The sequence below is a fragment of the Prunus avium genome, chromosome 2, assembly GCF_965620075.1.
Source record: "Prunus avium chromosome 2, drPruAviu1.hap1.1, whole genome shotgun sequence".
Lineage (NCBI taxonomy): Eukaryota > Viridiplantae > Streptophyta > Magnoliopsida > Rosales > Rosaceae > Prunus > Prunus avium.
The window spans coordinates 26,557,461-26,575,145 of NC_142285.1; the positions used below are offsets into that span (position 1 = coordinate 26,557,461).

Below are 17,685 nucleotides of genomic sequence, written 5' to 3' on the forward strand. Positions count from 1 at the left end.
AAAATAAAAATGTTACATGTATCAAATTCGTGACCACATCTTATTTACAATCCGAATAGTATAGTTGTAGATGATTTTTTTTTTTTTTTTTTGTTAGAGTTCGATACGAATAAATATTTATTTTTGTGGTCTCTTTCTGAAAATTTTGGGCACTGCTGCTAACAATGATAAGGCAATTAATATTGGTTTTTATTATTTAGATGAGGGACATGGAGGTCAGTAGGACTGAGCTTTCAGTTACATTTTGAGCTTCGATGGTTAAGGTACAACATAACCATCAGTGATCAGTTGATGGTGTAAAATAGAAAAATAAGCTATTTATAGTATTCAGGCCACAGAAAGTTTACCGTAAATTTGAAAAGGTAGAAATCGGGAAATTATTGTTTGGCTTTTGTTACATTGCCATGAAGTATTTTAAATGAATGCGTTGAAGCTTAGTTCCATTTTCAAGTTATGTAAATTTAAGGTTAAATTGTAGCAGTAGTCTCTACATCGATTTGTTTTTTATATATTTATATACATAGAGAAAAACAATGATTGTATTCATAAATTAGGCATAAATACTATAAGCCACAATGGCTAGTAAAAGTACCCATAAAGGATTAATACAAAGATAGAAGCATAGTAACCACGCATGGTTAATCTAAATACATAGAAACACATAGACAACATCAAGCGCACAAAATGTATCCAATACTGGCCTCATAAGACAAAAGAAATTTGGGCATAAAGGATGCAAGCTTGAATAAGCCAGACATGAACCGCAGTGCATGAAACTATCAATACAACTATAACTGTAAAGGGAGCTATCCCAATAACAACAAGGCATACATGGGTAAAACTTTTCTAGTGGCCTGAGCCAACTAAAAAACTGAAATGATATGGCGAGAATCACTCTCGAAAATAACTTTTCTATAACTTCTCTCAACCACCATAATTTCCCCAAATCTAGTCCAATGACGTTAAGGACAAAAACTAGCAACTAACTGGCATGACTCTCCTAGAGAGACTAAGAACACCCAACAAACTTAACTAAGTTTCTGGAATTATAAGTGAAAAAACATAGAAAACTCATATAATTTCTGGACTTGATTGAACAAACCAACTCAAAAATACAAAAAAACTAAACCAACGCCATCAAAAGGAAAACCAACCCCTGCTAATCTTCCTCGAGACATGACATATAGAGCGTCACATAGTTACTCTAGGGCCTCAACACACCAATAAGCAGTGAATCTACCATGACCAAGCCGCAACACCTCAAAGAGTAGCCTCGCAAGATGAGGCACAACTAGAGCCAACCTAGATATGAGACAATAGATCTGCCAAAAGGATGAGCAGATCGACATAAGTCCACCAAAATTCGAAGAACACTGAAGATTTGAAGGGATCTGGGAGGAAATTACCCTAGAGTAAAATTAATATTTTATAAGCATTTTATTGAAGGAGGGTGTAGTGATGGGAGGTGAGGGAGAGGGAAATTACCCTAGAGTAAAATTAATGATGTGAATTGTTATTTGTCAAAATAGACAAAAGACAAACACATTGAATTATACTAGTATTGTTTATGACATCCCATATTGCACCATTCTTGGGATTGTAAAAGGGTACAAATCTCTCCGTCAGTCTCTCTCTCTCAGTCTCAGACACACAAAGAAAAAAGAAACTTAAGAAGAAAAAAAAACAGAGGCTGATTAATCAAGTTTATCGATCCCAAAGCCGTGTCAATCACTCAACTCAACGTGGAAAATGTCAAACGTCGGGTAGATCAACCAACTTCTTAACCAACAAACAACCATTTAATTACGCAACAAATAAGCCATCAAATGCTACCTTAATTATATGATTAATCTAAGTCATCTTCCTTCCTTCAACCCAACTCAAACAAGCAATCATCACACCGACCCGGCATCTACCATCTTCCCCCACGCAGATCATGCTTTTGAGTATATACAAAATTCCAAGAAGAAACAGCAGGAAGATGAAGAACATGAACCCAAAATGATCAAAGTCAAATTAATGAAAAACACTTTATTGAAGAAAGAACATGTACAAACAAAACAAACCAATTGGTTATAGTGGAGGAATGTAATTCATACTCTCATGAACATTGATGAAGGGCATACAAATATATATAATTCAGATCCAATTCTCTGAATATATAACCTGGAAATTCTCTCTTCGTCCCCAACCGACCGGCATGAATTTATCAGCCACCGTGTAATACAAATTATATCAACGTAATTTTCACGTTTTGGACCATACAAATCCCATATATATAAAACCCAGAAACCAAAAACTACGAAAAAAAAGAAGAAGAAAAACGGTGTAATAATTAATACTCCGTTCCGTTCCCGTTCAATTGAATTGGCACCGGTGGAAGCTTTGTTTATGTACAGGGGCAGCTCCTCTTGGCACGAGAGTTAATCAAAAAGCTCGATCTGAAAAATTCCTCGACCTCATCCTGGTTCACCGTCTCGAAGAATTGCAGCTTCCTCTTGCATGAGGAAGCCGCCCGTCTGGCCGGCTTTCGGGGTGCAGGCGGGCATGTAACAACCGTGGGAATCTTGTGCTCTTTGGATGTTGGCGTGCGGCAGTCATGAACGACCTCATCGAGAGCATCATGGTCATGGAGAGATAATGGTTGTTGGGCTTTTGGGGTTGAGATTTTGATGGTGAGGAATCTCGGATTTGGGAGGTCTTGGCAGAAGTCTAGACCAGTGGCCATGGTTGAAGATGAAGATGAAGATGAAGATGGAGATGGAGATGGTGAGGAAGAAAAATGGATTATATTTTGGAGAGGGGTTTTGGTGTGATGTGGGTTTTTTTGTGGGGCTATTATATATTTATGGTTTTGGGATGGGGAAGGTAAAGGGGGCTCATCACAACGTGTTAAAGAGTGGGAAGGCGTGCGTTTGAAGGTAATACAGCAGAGAGACAAACAAAGAAAGCTCATTGCTGCTTCTTTTATTCTATCTTCTCAGCTACTAGCGCTACAGTCCTTTAGGAAAATGACCCCTACCCCCTCCACTCTCTTCGTGACACGTTTAGTCCAGTTAAAAGATTACATGCGTTTAAGAAATAATTGCGGCCGAACAAATTTGGACACGTATAATATCCTTTTGTTTCTATTTTTGAGTGGCTGAGCTGGGAGGAGTGATTATTGGATATCCTTTTCGGTAATTAAATTTGAATTAATAACCAACAAGTATATGCAGGCAGCTTAGAGATGTAGGTGATGAGCTTAGGTTTATCACCATTTCTGTGATGTCAATTTCGATCTATAATTTCCTTTTTTGGGTAGTTATTTCATTGTTGTCGTTTCCTATTTATACTTATGAAAATTTTGGTAATGTGTTAATATCGTAATGAATACTATGAGTTACATACTTGGACCACACATGTTACTATTTTGTGCATTAATGTCATATTTACTTATCGGAAAGGGATATGAGAAGAAATAAAAATATTCTAATTCATAACTTTCTTGCAGTTACTAAAAATATATGAGTCCAATTACTTATTACTTACTTTCCCGGTTCCTAAATTTCCCGATTTCTTACTTTTTCGTTCTAAATAATCAAACATACCAAAAAAATAAACGAGGTAAAAAAATATATCCACCGAAGAAAAATGAAGGTACGTAATAATTAGGAATTTAATTTAGTTGTACGACAAGCTGTGAGGTTTTGTGGCCAAGGCCTTGCATGAATCAGATCTCATTCTCCTTGCTTTTTTGTGTCTTTTTTATTTTTATTTTTATTTTTCGCTTTTGTTTTGGATCGACATATTTAACGTAAATCTTACGTTAATGGCAAAAGGTCGTAATTCTAAAGCTTAAATTATAATCAACGCGCTCTGGAGGAGAGTGCATCCCGCGCTCAAACCAAAAGGTGGGTATGGCATGATATTCATGTTCATTTTTTGCTTTTTGGCTAACCGCACGATATTCATGTTCAATGGTGAGCTTTTTAATAATCCGCAATTTAATTTTGTTTTTTCTTTTTAACTAAATAGTAACTTTTTTTTCTTTCTGTTTTTCTATTTCATTTTTTAGGAGCAATAATATTTTATTAAAGACAATCAAAGTCGATTATAAAATACGACATCCGACAGTCCCCTATGTAAAGCGAAACGTACCAATCAAAGTGTAACTATATTTGCAGTTCAAAAAATATGGCCAAAACCATCCCCGGAGACTTCTCGCAACCAATGTACGATTAACATACTATATTATCTTTTTAACTTTCCAAAAAGAACTGAGATATGAAAAAAAAAAAAGAAAAAAAAAAAGATGATATTAAATTAAGACTGAAAAACTGCAAAATCGATCGAACCGATCAAATTTTTGCCAACACAGTGCCCAAAGGGAAAGAAAACCGATCGACTAGGCCGATTTTTAAGGATGGACAGACTATTGCGGTTTTGAAAACCCAGAACCGACAATATACTGCATCGACCGACTTATATATAATTACTTAATTAAGTATATATTTTAAATTATATTTGTATTAAAAATAGCCGTTAGATCTAACGGTTAGGATTTAAGGATTGAGATTAATCCAAGCCGTCAAATTAATCTCACTCAACCTCATCTTTCTCACTCTCATATCAGACTTTTCACTCCCTCATTAAAAAAAAAAACCTACACATCATCTTCTCTTCTTCTCTATCTTGTCGCTTGATTATTGCCATCGACCATCGCTCCCCATCGACGAATTTGACCTCTCTCATCATCTCAGTCTCACCTCTTTGTATCTCAGTTCTCATCTCATCATCTCATTCACTCACCCTCTATTCTCACCTCTTAGTATTCTTTTTTTAAGTTATGGGTTTGCTTTATTTGTAGGATAGTCGAAGATGACGATGAGTTTAGTTGTGGTGGCGATAACTGGCCAAAGATGACCGCAGTCGACTAACACCGAAACATTTAGTAACAGTCTTTTGGTGGTTCGGGGGCTGTCATGATTTTAGCCATACCGCACCCTTTTCGTGGGTATGCGATTTCGTCATTTTGAGTCAATTGCCGAACCGAAACTACTCCTATGTTCAATAATGAAATACATCGAAATACAACCTGAAATACATCGAACACGTACAAATATATCTCATTTCACTAAGTTTTTTTTATTTTACATATATTAGCCTCTCCGCATGCGCTTTCGCGCCTACAAGAGGTTTTTTTTACAATTTTAAAATTTATTTTAGAATTAAAAAAGAAAATGGGTAGTTGTGTTCCATAAAAATAGGATCCATTATTTGATTTTTCTTTTAATTTTAATTTTGTTAATATGAAAAAGTATGAAGTTACCATATTATCCTCATTTAATTAATAATTTCAATTCTTAATATTTGTATTAATCAAAGGAATTTTTTGATATTTTGAATATTTTACTATTCTCTACCTTTTACTTTATATGTATATATAGATATCAAATTTCTTGACCACATAAATCAAAGTGAAAGTGCTATGAAATACCTATCTAAATTTGGGGGTGCATTTATTCCAATTTACAGACAACATCTTTATTAGATATCATATCATACAATGCCTATGTATAAAAACTAGAAATAAAACTTAATAAAAACATGGCGCTTTTGGCCACGAAATCGTCAACTCTTTCAAATATTTTATCTTTCATGGTGGATGGAACCTACCAATATAAGTAGCTTTTAATGATAATAAAATAATTTTTTGTTTTGGATTTTTAGGACTTGAAATTTTGGCCCCATCTTTGTAGAGTGCCTTGTTGGCATGTTGTTCTTTCGTTTTGGCAGACATGTTGGCATGTTGCTCACTCACTTCCACCATGTGCGCGTAGACATGAAGATATATATACAGCCTAATAAAAACACATCAAATCATCTCTCTCTCTAAAACGCTCAAAACGGTGCATTTTATATAGATATAAATATATATAGCAGCATAGGATACCATGTAAGAACCTTCAATACGCTTATCTACCGATACCAAAAAATCTTTCGTCCCCAAAAAAACCATCTACCAAAAGATCTCTCTCTCTCTCTCTCTCTCTCTCTCTCTCTCTCTCATACCATAAAAATAAGAAATATAAAATATAAAAATATAAAATATAAAAATATAGAAATATTAAATAATAAAATAAAATAAAAGTATGGATTAGATTACCAAATACCAACCTTTTATGAAATTGCATCTTTCCACGTGAACTGTCCCCTCCCTCTTGCTTGGTTTTCACCGTCAATCATTAGCCTATAAACCAAACGTATTTTTATAATCACAAATTAACATGCAAAATAATATTCCTTTTCACCACGCGCCAGATATTTCCAAAATTTTAATTCATTAAAATGATATGGTGCATGATATGGTTCATGTATCTTAACAATTCAAATTCGGATGAGCTTAGATCCAAAATTTTGTGTTTTTATTGTTGGTTGTTTGTAGGTATTGTATAAGTTTTTATGTACTACTTGTGCTTTTGTATAAGTTTTTGTAAATATAACTTTGATTGGTCGAGCAGTTGAGTTTTGATTCTGCCTCGTCGAATATTGCTTGTATAAAGAGAAAATCGATACTCCTAATAATCGCCTCGTATATTTATGTAATTATAAATACATTTAATTATTTACAATATACATCTATGTAATTATCAAAGCTATGGAAGCTTTATCGTGAGGTAAACCAGACAACAACATTCCAAATCTGACCTCGTTCATCACCACTTTATTCTTCATGTCAAGGTAAGGATATATGCTTAAGAATTCCAGTCTTTATCTCCCCTTTTAGTATAGTATTATACCTTTTTATATGTACCCATATGTATATATATAGTAATACGCCTTTCTATATATATACTTCTTCTTTTTTATACATGAAATCAGGGTTCTTTCTTCTATCTAATTATTTTTCGTTTATTTAATTAAAATTAATTTATCGAGTGCTTTTGACTGGATTAGAATTTAAAACTCCGGTGGTGATTTGTATTTCTCACATTAATGGAGTGGTTATTATTTATAAATTAATGGAGTGGTGATATCTGCTTTCTTGCTTTGCTCAAAACGGGGATATGCGATTATTTATAAAATGATTTATCCATGGTCGTCATCTAAAGAAGGGGAAAAAAAAAAATTAAATAGAGAAGAGATAAGTCAACTACTGTCCAAATGATTTTGGAGATCGCTACACCATGGTTTAAGTATTATATTTTCTTTTTTGAAATTGTTTTACTCTAAGTCTATGACGTGGCAAGCTAGTCCTTTTCTTTTGGGGGTGTTTGGTATCTTATTTAAGTAAGCTTTGATTTCTCTTAAAAATAAGGAGTTCTAAAATTCATTTTGTATGATTCAAAAACTTGTTTGGTATGCAACTTGAAAACTGTTTCTAGAAAATGCTTCTAAAGAAAAACATATTTTTTCTGTTTTGAAGTGTTTATGTATTTTTTTTAGTTTGGGTTTTCAAAACGGAGCATAACAAGCAGATTTTTTTGGGTCTTGGACTCAAATACTGTTTTTAAATTTAAAATTTTGGATTCAAGTAGAATACCAAAATGCCCTTAGCTTGCCACACTTTTTACTCGTTGTGTTCATTTAGTGTTTTTTGCATGTCACATTGGTTTTTCTTTCCCCCTTTATGAGGATTATTAAGTATATGTAAATTCTCAAATCCTTTTTTTTGGAGAACATAATTTCCTTTTAAATGAAAAAAAGAAACTATCAATTACCTGAAAATATTTATAGTCCTTATGCATTGCAGTTGTATGAATACTTCATATTAAAGACTAAATTTATCCCGTCAATGAGGTCTAGTCCAGTGTGAAAAAAAAAACTAAAAATCCCAATTACTAAATAACCCAGAGCTATTAGTGGAGAATTTGTTAACAGCTCAAAATGACCACCTCAATGAGATTTCATCACTTGTATGGCTTAACAGCTCAAAGTAAGTCACCAGTGGCTGAGCCACATAGGCTCAAGCACCTCCCATCGCCGGAAAACCCCATGGCAACCGCAGATATTAACCTTTGCATCTTTGGTTGGCTAGGCAGGAATGCCAATCAGGTGTTTGTGTAATTTTCTGAGTGAAGCTTGTCCTGCGTGCTGGGTATCAGGTAGGCACGCGAGGTCTTTCTATTTTTTTAAAGACCTAGCCAAAACTACTTCGTTTTAGACCATGTCACTTGAATATTTTGAACTTGTTTCTTTTCGTTACTCCTTAATTCACTCTACCCTAAAGAAGGGAAATAAGAAGAGATTTGATCCTAGACCTCTTATAGCAACAATAAGAACATTTATGCTTTATTTTTGGTCTGACCTGAGCAGTTCATTTGAAAGCCATAGATGTTATTTTCTTGAAAACATTATTTGAATTGAAAGACCCATGTATATGTCATATGTTATCATATCTAGAGAGTTTAATCATCTTCGGTTTGTAACAAAGAGAACAAAAGGAAAAAATGGTGGTTAGCAGTAAGAAAAAATGTCCCGCAATCCTTAGGCCTAACCATGAATCTAAAGGGAATTAGTATTATTTAAAGTATAAGGGTATTTTTGTTGTCTGAATTTTTTTTTGGAGCTTTTAGCTTGTTAAATATTGCCCCTCCCCTAAAATATTCATGGCTCCGCCACTGCTTCCCACCATACTTGAAGACTGTAAATGGAAGTTATGTAATTATGTCTTGTAGTAGGAATTTTTAAAGCTTTGTGTGTGTGTTGTAAGTAGTGGAAATGGTAGTGTTCATGTTCAGATTTAGGAGTTTGATTTAGTTATCTTTGCATATCCCGGTAGTTGGAAATCTAAGGGGATGTTTAGTATCCTATTCAAGTGGGGAACTCAAAACTTTGATTTTTCTTAAAAACAAGGAGTTCTGAAATACAATTTTTAAGATTCAAAAACTTGTTTGGTATCCTATTCAAATAAGGAACTCAAAAACTTTAAAAACAAGGAGTTCTAAAATCCATGTTTTAAAACTCAAAAACTTGTTTTGTATCCAACTTAAAAACAGTTTTAAAAAAAAACCAAGAATCTAAAAAACAGATTTTTGTTATGTTTTCAAGTATTTGAGTGTTTTGTGTTATTTTTGAGTTCAGATTTTCAAAACTAGATCTACCAAACAAATTTTTTGAGTTTTGAACTCAAATTCTGTTTTTGAGTTTAAAAAGCTGGATTCAAATCCAATACAAGAAGTTACTGAAACAGACTGAAGACTTATAATTGCTTGTTCATGTAAAATACGAGCTCACCTCTTTGGATTTAGTTTCATTTTCGATCAAACACGGTTGCCACAGAAAGTTTGAAATTTTTGCATATAGTAACGTTGATTTGAATTTTTTTGCATATAGTAACGTTGATCAGGAGGTAGTTGGTAGAAGAGCTGATGCCATAAAAAAGAAGAAGAAGAAATGTGTTTACAGATGGAAAGATGAAGAGATGTTTGAGTCATGTCAAGTATGGGAAAGGAGAAAACCAGTCTAATGAAAGACCACAGAATTAACCCAAGTGAAATCACAAATTACTCTGGCAGGTACAGAACTCCTTGTTTCACTCACCAGTAACAAAAACTGAAACTACACTCTTTAAGTTCATTCAGACCAAAATTTCACAAAGGCGTCTATAAACGCTTTAAATACATCCCAAAGTGGGTTACCTTCTGGTTTTGCCGACTTTTTAGATCTCCCTTCCCATGATTCACTGCCAAGAGAAACAATTGACCAGGCAAATTAATGATCCTAAACAATAATGTTAAATTGCCTAGTTCTGTAAGTAAAAAACAAGCACTCCGTTGGTTTACAACATATACTTACAGATTAATTCTGTCTAAAGTTGGGCTGCTTCCTTTCTGCAAGCTGCCGCTGGATTGAACATCAACTTCGTCTTCAATCACAAGCACCTCTTTGGTTTTTGACAGCTCGCTACTACCACCGGTACCATTTCTATTGTCCGTATGTAGGCTATCTGGAGCTTTGATAGCCTGTAAAAATGCAGTAACAATAGTTTGAAGCTGAAATTTCTACTCCGACATGATTTGAACAAAAGCAACTATTGTTAAGAGAAAAAGAGAATTCTGCACTCAATATGGTATGGATAATTGAATCCTTACTATCAATCTAAGAGACAATGTTGAAGCAAATTCCAGCCAGCAGTGTTAACATCATTACTAGAATTAGACTAACAATATTAAAATTGAGGGCACATCCAATCATGAATTGCAAGAATGCAAATACATGACCATATCGACACTTCAGTTTTTAATTATATATTAGTAATTAAGAGAACAATTATGAAAAATCTATAGACATTCAAAATAAAACTACCTTAGGCCCAGCAGTCAGCTGACTTTGTTCTAAGATCTCAGATGTTGGAACATCTTTATGAGGTGCTTTGACATTAAGGTCTGTGCTTCCTTTTTCATGCACAATACCATCGTTAAAGGTTGAGCAATTTGAGCTTTCAAGTGATGGATCTCTGGCATTTCCTAATGCTTCCTCATCCAGTGAGCTGGAATTGTTCTCAAGCAATGGACTTGAAAGATTCTCCTCTACTCTATCCTCGGTAGATATAGCCAAATCTGTTACTTCTTGTAACCTTCCATCCAAGCTCTCACTTGTCCCACTAGCCGGCTTTAATGGAAATGTCTCCACTATCACATCTGCTGCTATAGGAGTCACTTTAGACCTAGATGTTTCCTGAACTTCTTCAACATTCTTCTCTGCTTCCAAAGGTTCAACGGTTTGTAGTTCTGTACATGTCAGTTCCTCAGTTTTTTTGTCTTTCAGATCTACCTGGTTACCATTGATTAATCCATTGTCAACCATCTGATATTCAGGCCCAATGCAATGCCCATTATGAACTACAGATTCTTCAGCAACTTTCTTCTCTGTTTCCACTGGTCCTTTTACTTGTAACTCTGTACTTTTCAGTTCAAACTCTTTGTTATTCACTTCAACTTGAGTACCATTGATGATTTTCCCATTGTCAAAATTCTGACGTTCAAGTGTAGCTAAATGCCCATCCGATGTGAAAACCAGTTCTTCAATTCTACCCTGATTTTGATTGGAGATAAACTGAGATTCATTTAATGATATTGACAGAGTATTTGGTGGTTCTGTAGCGATGGAACCCAATGGACTTTGTTCCAAGAAATGATCAATGGTCTGCTCCTCTGCAGTAAACTTAGCAGGACCCAGCACTCTATTTTCCTGGATTATATCTCGGACAATCTCTCGTACAGTGTAGAAAGACCCGCCAACTTCCTTGTGGGTCAGATTAAGTGATGGGAAACTCCCATTGTTTAGTTTCTGATACCTGTAAGCAAGATCACTAAACAGGTTGCAGTTATCTGCTTCCTTGAGAAATTCACAAATGGAAAATAGATATTCAAAAATCTTACAACTAAGAAAATACAACAGTAGCACTATTACATCCTAATAGTCCCTCCAGCTTATAACAGGGAACAATACTACTGCATATACCTATAAAAATTGGTCCAGCTAAACAATATTGCAAGTACGACACAATCATATGTTTTATTCCTATGAAACATCAAGGTTACTATTAGTTTTTCATGTTCATTGACCTGAACTCGAGAAACATAAAAACAAAAAGTCCTTAAAAGAGTGGTCAGACAGAATAAATTATCTTTATTCTTACAGGTAAAATAAAAAAAATATCAAAGCACTGTACGTCAAAGAATTTGGCTGGCAATCAATTGGAAGGAAGCATATATCTTCAAAATTGATCATAAGCTCATCCAGAAGCAATAAACACGGATCTAGAAAACAGCCCATGACTTAAAGACATCCAAAAGCAGTGGTATCCTGCTGAATAAGAATAAAGTAGTACCAAAAAGAAAACAATCATAATGGATGAGAGGTAATGCTTGGTCAACAGCTTCCAATTTAAGATAATTTAATACAGGAATATAGAATTCATTCTTATTTAATTATCCTGTGTAAAGGGTCGGGAGAAGATCAAATTTATTACTGGTGCCCATAATCTTAGTAGATTTCTTCAGAACTATATTGGTTAACAGATTAGTGATTTTTACATCCTTTTTCTCAGTAAGTTAGAATGGTAGCAATTTTGAACAAAGAAACTATAATCATATAATGTGATTACGTTTTTATAAAGGATTCAACCATTGCCTTCCTCTCCTCCTTTGAACGCCGAATTCGGGACTTCCTTCCTTCAGATTCATTGTTTTTAGCCAGGGCAAATGTACGCCCTGCCCAGCCACCCTTTATAGCATGCATTACATTCACAAAGTTCGCCACTTGTGAAATTCAAACCTACACGCAGGTAAGCTATGTGAGATACAGAAACATTGCATTTAAAAATATCTAATGAACAAACAGACACTAACAATTTAATACAAAAAAATTACATTAAAAAAAAATAAATCATTTGCCACTTGTGAAATCTTATTTGTATTTTGGATATTTGGATGATGTCTAAGTAATTAAAATAAAAGATCAAAACAGGAACTACAGGAATACTTATGTCTCTCAATCACAAATGGTATCCAACATGCAAATGTCCAAAAATTTGGCCTTCTAATAACGAATCTGTTTCATATTTTAACAGAAGGACAACATTATTAATAGGAGGAAAAATGCTCTGAACAACAATGGTAGTCAGGAATCATTAAAATAAAATAAATTCAAAGACAAACAAAAAACAAAAGAACTGATTGAGATACAACAAATCAAGTAGTAAGGAAAGACAAGTGAAGCCAACACTGAACTTTGAAAAGAACCAAACTGGAGAAATATATAAGTTTTGGGTAAATAAAGTTTCAAAGATATACAGTGATGACTCATCATCACAATCACCATGGCTCCTGAATCATGAGTCTTACTTTCCCTTTTAGAATAAAACGACCTTGAATGTACTATTATTATCAAATCCACAAGCACATCAGTCAATACGGAAAGCTCAAACAAATCATGGGTGAAGAAAGGAAAAGAAAGAAAATCTTATACCACCTTTATGCCATTGACTACAGGGAGATAAGGAGAAATATTAATGTCGAAACTTACACAAAAATTTCTTTTGTACATGAACAACAAAAACCCCAGCAAATGAAACCAAAAGTTGCCCCAATGCTTCAGGAAATTATCATGGATATACCAGTAGGGGATATGGCATGATATGATTTGCGTGCAACTTGAAAATAGTATAAAAATATGAGTATTAAAACAAGATCATAATATAGAAGTGTAAGTTCACTTTTCAAGAGTTATAAACTCTGGTTTATTATAATTTTGAATTGATGTTTTGAGAGTTCAAAATACAAACTTATTTTGTTTCCTACAATTTATTTGAAACTTGGCAAAACATACAGTCACCAACAAGAATTCTCGCCTAAGAGGCTCCAACAACCCAAAGAAAACGGGGTAAATCATAAATAAATAAAATACACAATAATAAAGTAGCAAAATGAATCTTTTCTTAAATCAACCTTTGAAGAAAGCGTAACAGCTCACTGGTCTAGCTCCATGGATTTTTGAGTGCAGAGAGGCCGGAGAAGTTAACCCAATGATGCCAATAGGGGTCTAGCCCAGTGGAAAAAGGGCCTTGACTTGGAGACTGGAGGTCTTAAGTTTGAACCCCCATGGCATCTTCGTTGTGTGTGTGTGTGTGAGAAATCCCCCTCCCCTCTCTAGTTTAGACTATCGCTTGTATTAAAAAAATAAAAAAATAAAAAAATCAACCAAATGATTTTTAAAATAGCCGCAAGTTAATATGGGCCAGGTTTTGGTAACTAACTGAAGAAATAGAGCATCAACAACATATACAAAGAAACATAGCATGTGTGTTTTATGTGTGTGTACAAAAGGGTCGCAGTTTTAAGCACGCAAACAATCCAAAGACATCAACATCAAGAGAAGCCAAGAGCAACCCACATAAGAAGAGAGATACATCAAGAAAACTCAACAATAAAAACATGAATTTCAGAGAACTGAAGAATTTAAAACTGCCACAAGATATGTGTAAACCCAAACAGACTAATTACAAAAGACGGCGATAAAAAAGCAAAAATCTGGAAATGAGGGTCAGAATGAAGCATATAAGAATTGGGAAAACGAAAGAAGCACAGAGAGTGAGAGAATTACCTGAACTGAGGACGAGAGATTAGGTTTCGGGGTTTTTCAAAACCCTACTGCTACTACACAGCGAGGCTGACTGAGAGAGTGAGTAAGAAGCCAAAATGGAAATACAAAATAAATAGAAAAAAACAAAACGACTGTCGAGTGTTGAGTGGCAGCATTCTAATTGGTAAAGCTGTGGGAGGGCGGGAGGTGTGTAATTATTTCTACTTGAGAGGGGGGTAAATGGTAAAATCACAATACTCATCGGGTCGCACCCGACCCGACCACCATTCTGCAGAGGGTAAATGGGTAATTAGGGCAGAATAAATACCTGAGTCCATTAGGTTGAGCCCAGGACAAATTAATGGAAGGCCTGGCCTGCTTCATTTTCCCCCATTTTTTCCAATTGTTTGACTGATTTGTAGCTCTCACCTCTTATTTTCTTCTCATTACAAATGAATGGCTGTGAGAAAACCACAGCACCATGGAGAAATAAAATCAAAACCCACTTTGGAAGTTCACTTGGTTTTATTAGTGGCACAACCCAAGATTGCAAATTTATCTCTCTCGCCTTTTCAATCTACTCTCACAGTTTCTGGGAATTTCGCAAACTCAGAATCAAACTAACAGTTGTTGTTGGAGTTCAGGTATGTAACCACATCTCTCATAGTTGTTGTTTCTCATTTAAGTTTTCTCTCTCTAAAGATGAAAACTATGTTGAAATTTGTATAATGACAACCTTTATGATCCTACTCGTCCACAGGATATACAATTCTGGGTTGTTTCTCTTTTCCTGTAAATTTCATGGAAAATGCAAGCTTTGGTCACTTGGCCTTCAAGGGGTGAAACCTGGGCAGTTGCCCCAGTTAGGCTTTGAACTTGGTTCTTCTTGTAAATTTAGTTCTAGGATAAGAAGAAAAAAGATGTGGAGTCTTGGTTTTCCTGTTTGTTATGGTAGAAGTGGTGCTGTATTATTACTTTCTAGCAATTCAGGGGCTATTGGGGCTGAGGCTTTTAGTGGAAGCTCAAAATTCGATTATGGTTGTGGGTGTTTTTTTGGGTACTCCAAACTTAAACCTGCTCGCATTTTTCAGTCTAAGAAGCGTTCCTTTGGTGCTTCGTTTGTAGTAGCATGGGCATTGGAAGAACAAGCAATTGGGAATGACATTGTTATAGAAGAATCCACATCAGAACATAGGTTGTCAGGGGAAGGTGAGAGTAAGGGTGTTGATCATCTAATTGTGGATGGAGCAGAGGGTGGTGAAGATAAAAATGAAGTAGATGTAAGAAATCGAGGAGCGAATTGGGAGCAGAAAAATGACAAGATTGATGTGCGTGCGCTAGCATTGAGCTTACAGTTTGCAAAAACAGCAGATGATGTAGAGGTGGTTCTTAAGGACAAGGGTGATTTGCCCCTTCAAGTATTCTCATCCATGATCAGGGGTTTTGGAAGAGACAGATTGATGGATTCTGCATTTGCTGTTGTTGAATGGCTTAAGAGAAAGAGTGAAGAAACTAATGGTTCGATTACCCCAAACTTATTCATATATAATAGTCTTTTGGGTGCAGTGAAGCAGTCTAAACAATTTGGAGAAATGGACAAAGTCTTGAGTGCTATGACTCAGGAAGGGGTGGAACTGAATGTTGTAACTTACAATACTAAAATGGCAATTTACATAGAGCAAGGACTAAGTACTAAGGCCCTTGATGTTCTTGAGGATATTGAGAAGAAGGGCCTGATTCCATCTTCAGTATCCTATTCTACAGCATTGCTGGCTTATCAACGAATGCAAGATGGAAATGGAGCTTTACAGTTCTTCATTGAGTTCAGAGAAAAGTACCATAAAGGTGATATAAGTAAAGAGTCTTTTGAAGACTGGGAACATGAGTTTATACAGCTTGAGAACTTTACAAAACGTGTTTGCTACCAAGTGATGCGCCGGTGGCTTGTGAAGGACGATAACTTAAGTACCAACGTTCTAAAACTTCTAGCACAGATGGATATTGCTGGGCTTCCACTCGGTCGGGCAGAACACGAGCGCCTTTTGTGGGCTTGCACCCGTGAAGTACATTATATTGTGGCAAAAGAATTGTATAATAGGATAAGAGAAAGGCATACTGAAATAGGTATATCTGTGTGTAACCATGTAATTTGGTTGATGGGGAAGGCTAAGAAATGGTGGGTAGCTTTGGAGATTTATGAGGATATGTTGGACAGGGGGCCGAAGCCAAATAACATGTCATATGAATTGATAGTATCTCACTTTAATGTTCTTCTGACTGCAGCTAGAAAAAGAGGAATTTGGAGATGGGGCATCAGGCTGCTCAACAAGATGGAAGAGAAAGGTCTTAAACCTAGAAGTAAGGAGTGGAATGCAGTTCTTGTTGCCTGTTCCAAGGCTGCAGAAACTTCTGCTGCTGTCAAGATTTTTAAAAGAATGGTGGAACAAGGTCAAAAACCTACAGTACTTTCTTATGGAGCATTGCTTAGTGCCCTTGAGAAGGGAAAACTCTATGATGAGGCCCGGCAGGTGTGGGAACATATGCTTAAGGTTGGTGTAAAACCGAACTTGTATGCCTACACAATTATGGCTTCAGTTTTTAGTGGACACGGAAAATTGAATATGGTAGATACCATCATTCATGAGATGGTTTCATCAGGAATCGAGCCAACTGTTGTCACGTACAATGCCATTATCAGTGGGTTTGCACGAAACGGTTCAACCAATGCTGCATATGAATGGTTTCAGCGCATGAAGGATCAGAACATTTCACCAAACAATGTTACATATGAAATGATGATTGAGGGTCTTGCCAATGGAGGTAAACCAAGGCTTGCATATGACTTATATTTGACAGCTCAAAATCAGGGCCTTGACCTCTCACCAAAGTCTTATGATATAGTTGTTCAATCCTCACTGGCTTCTGGAGTTGCTATTGAGGGATTTTTAGGGGCTCGGCCACCGGATAAAAAGGAAGAAGCGCAAGGTAGAAAATCTTCTACCCAACTTTCGTAAACTCGGCTATTCCCAAATGAAGTAAACCATTTGATACTTGATAGCTAGACAGAGGAAATATATGCCCTAAACAGATCAACCAATGAGAATTCATTCCCATGAAATTTCTGTGACTTTCAGTTCATTCCATGTACAAACACCATATATAATTGTCTGTGAAGTAACTTTGTACCAGCCTCTTTGATCTCAGGTCGTCTGCTGCTTAAAACATGGATGTTTCTTTTTCCCCTTTGTAAACAACAAATTAGAGATATGCTCAGGCATTTACAGGAACTGCTAGAATATAGTATGTGCTATGTTAATGCTATTGGAGCTCAGAACTCTGGACGAATATGAACAAACTCAATATAAATGCACAAAGCTAAATCATTCTTCAACCGAAAGTGAAGGTGTTCTTGTATCTTGTTTGTCCGCATATTTGTAATGGATGAAAATTTGAGTGCTTATCTGAGTGGAGATTTACGACGTTGCTAAACCAATTGCATGAAGATCGATTTTTTGCTTAATGCCATTGCTATAGTAAAATACAGCCTTACGAGTTCACATGTTGCATGCCAGTTTCTTGTCAAAGAGAAACCTAGCTAGTGTTTCTTTTGAGGTT

At 35.5% G+C, this 17,685-nt stretch overlaps 3 protein-coding genes across 4 annotated transcripts; 1 reads left to right on the top strand and 2 right to left on the bottom strand.

Moving 5' to 3' along the window:
* Nucleotides 1-2,016: 2,016 nt before the first annotated feature.
* On the bottom strand, nt 2,017-2,938 carry SIM (cyclin-dependent protein kinase inhibitor). Its single transcript, XM_088247777.1, has one exon. The coding sequence runs from the start codon at nt 2,726-2,728 to the stop codon at nt 2,390-2,392; it is 339 nt and encodes a 112-aa protein (XP_088103903.1). The 5' UTR covers nt 2,729-2,938; the 3' UTR covers nt 2,017-2,389.
* A 6,510-nt stretch (nt 2,939-9,448) lies between these two features.
* LOC110759831 (DNA binding protein) lies at nt 9,449-14,247 on the bottom strand. Of its 2 annotated transcripts, none has more exons than XM_021961968.2 (5): nt 14,092-14,247; nt 12,095-12,264; nt 10,291-11,281; nt 9,781-9,947; nt 9,449-9,667 (listed from the first exon to the last, which is right to left on the bottom strand). In XM_021961968.2, exons 2-5 carry the CDS (start codon nt 12,226-12,228, stop codon nt 9,559-9,561), a joined length of 1,401 nt encoding a protein of 466 aa, XP_021817660.1. In that variant the 5' UTR covers nt 12,229-12,264; nt 14,092-14,247; the 3' UTR covers nt 9,449-9,558. The 2 variants fall into 2 exon arrangements, with proteins under 2 accessions (XP_021817660.1, XP_021817661.1); XM_021961969.2 differs by lacking the exon at nt 14,092-14,247 and adding an exon at nt 13,437-13,644.
* A 586-nt stretch (nt 14,248-14,833) lies between these two features.
* On the top strand, nt 14,834-17,391 carry LOC110759830 (protein LOW PHOTOSYNTHETIC EFFICIENCY 1, chloroplastic). Its single transcript, XM_021961967.2, is given in 2 exon segments — nt 14,834-14,929; nt 14,931-17,391. Coding segments are annotated over 2 exon segments (2,205 nt in total). The 5' UTR covers nt 14,834-14,878; the 3' UTR covers nt 17,085-17,391.
* The last annotated feature ends 294 nt before the right edge of the window (nt 17,392-17,685 follow it).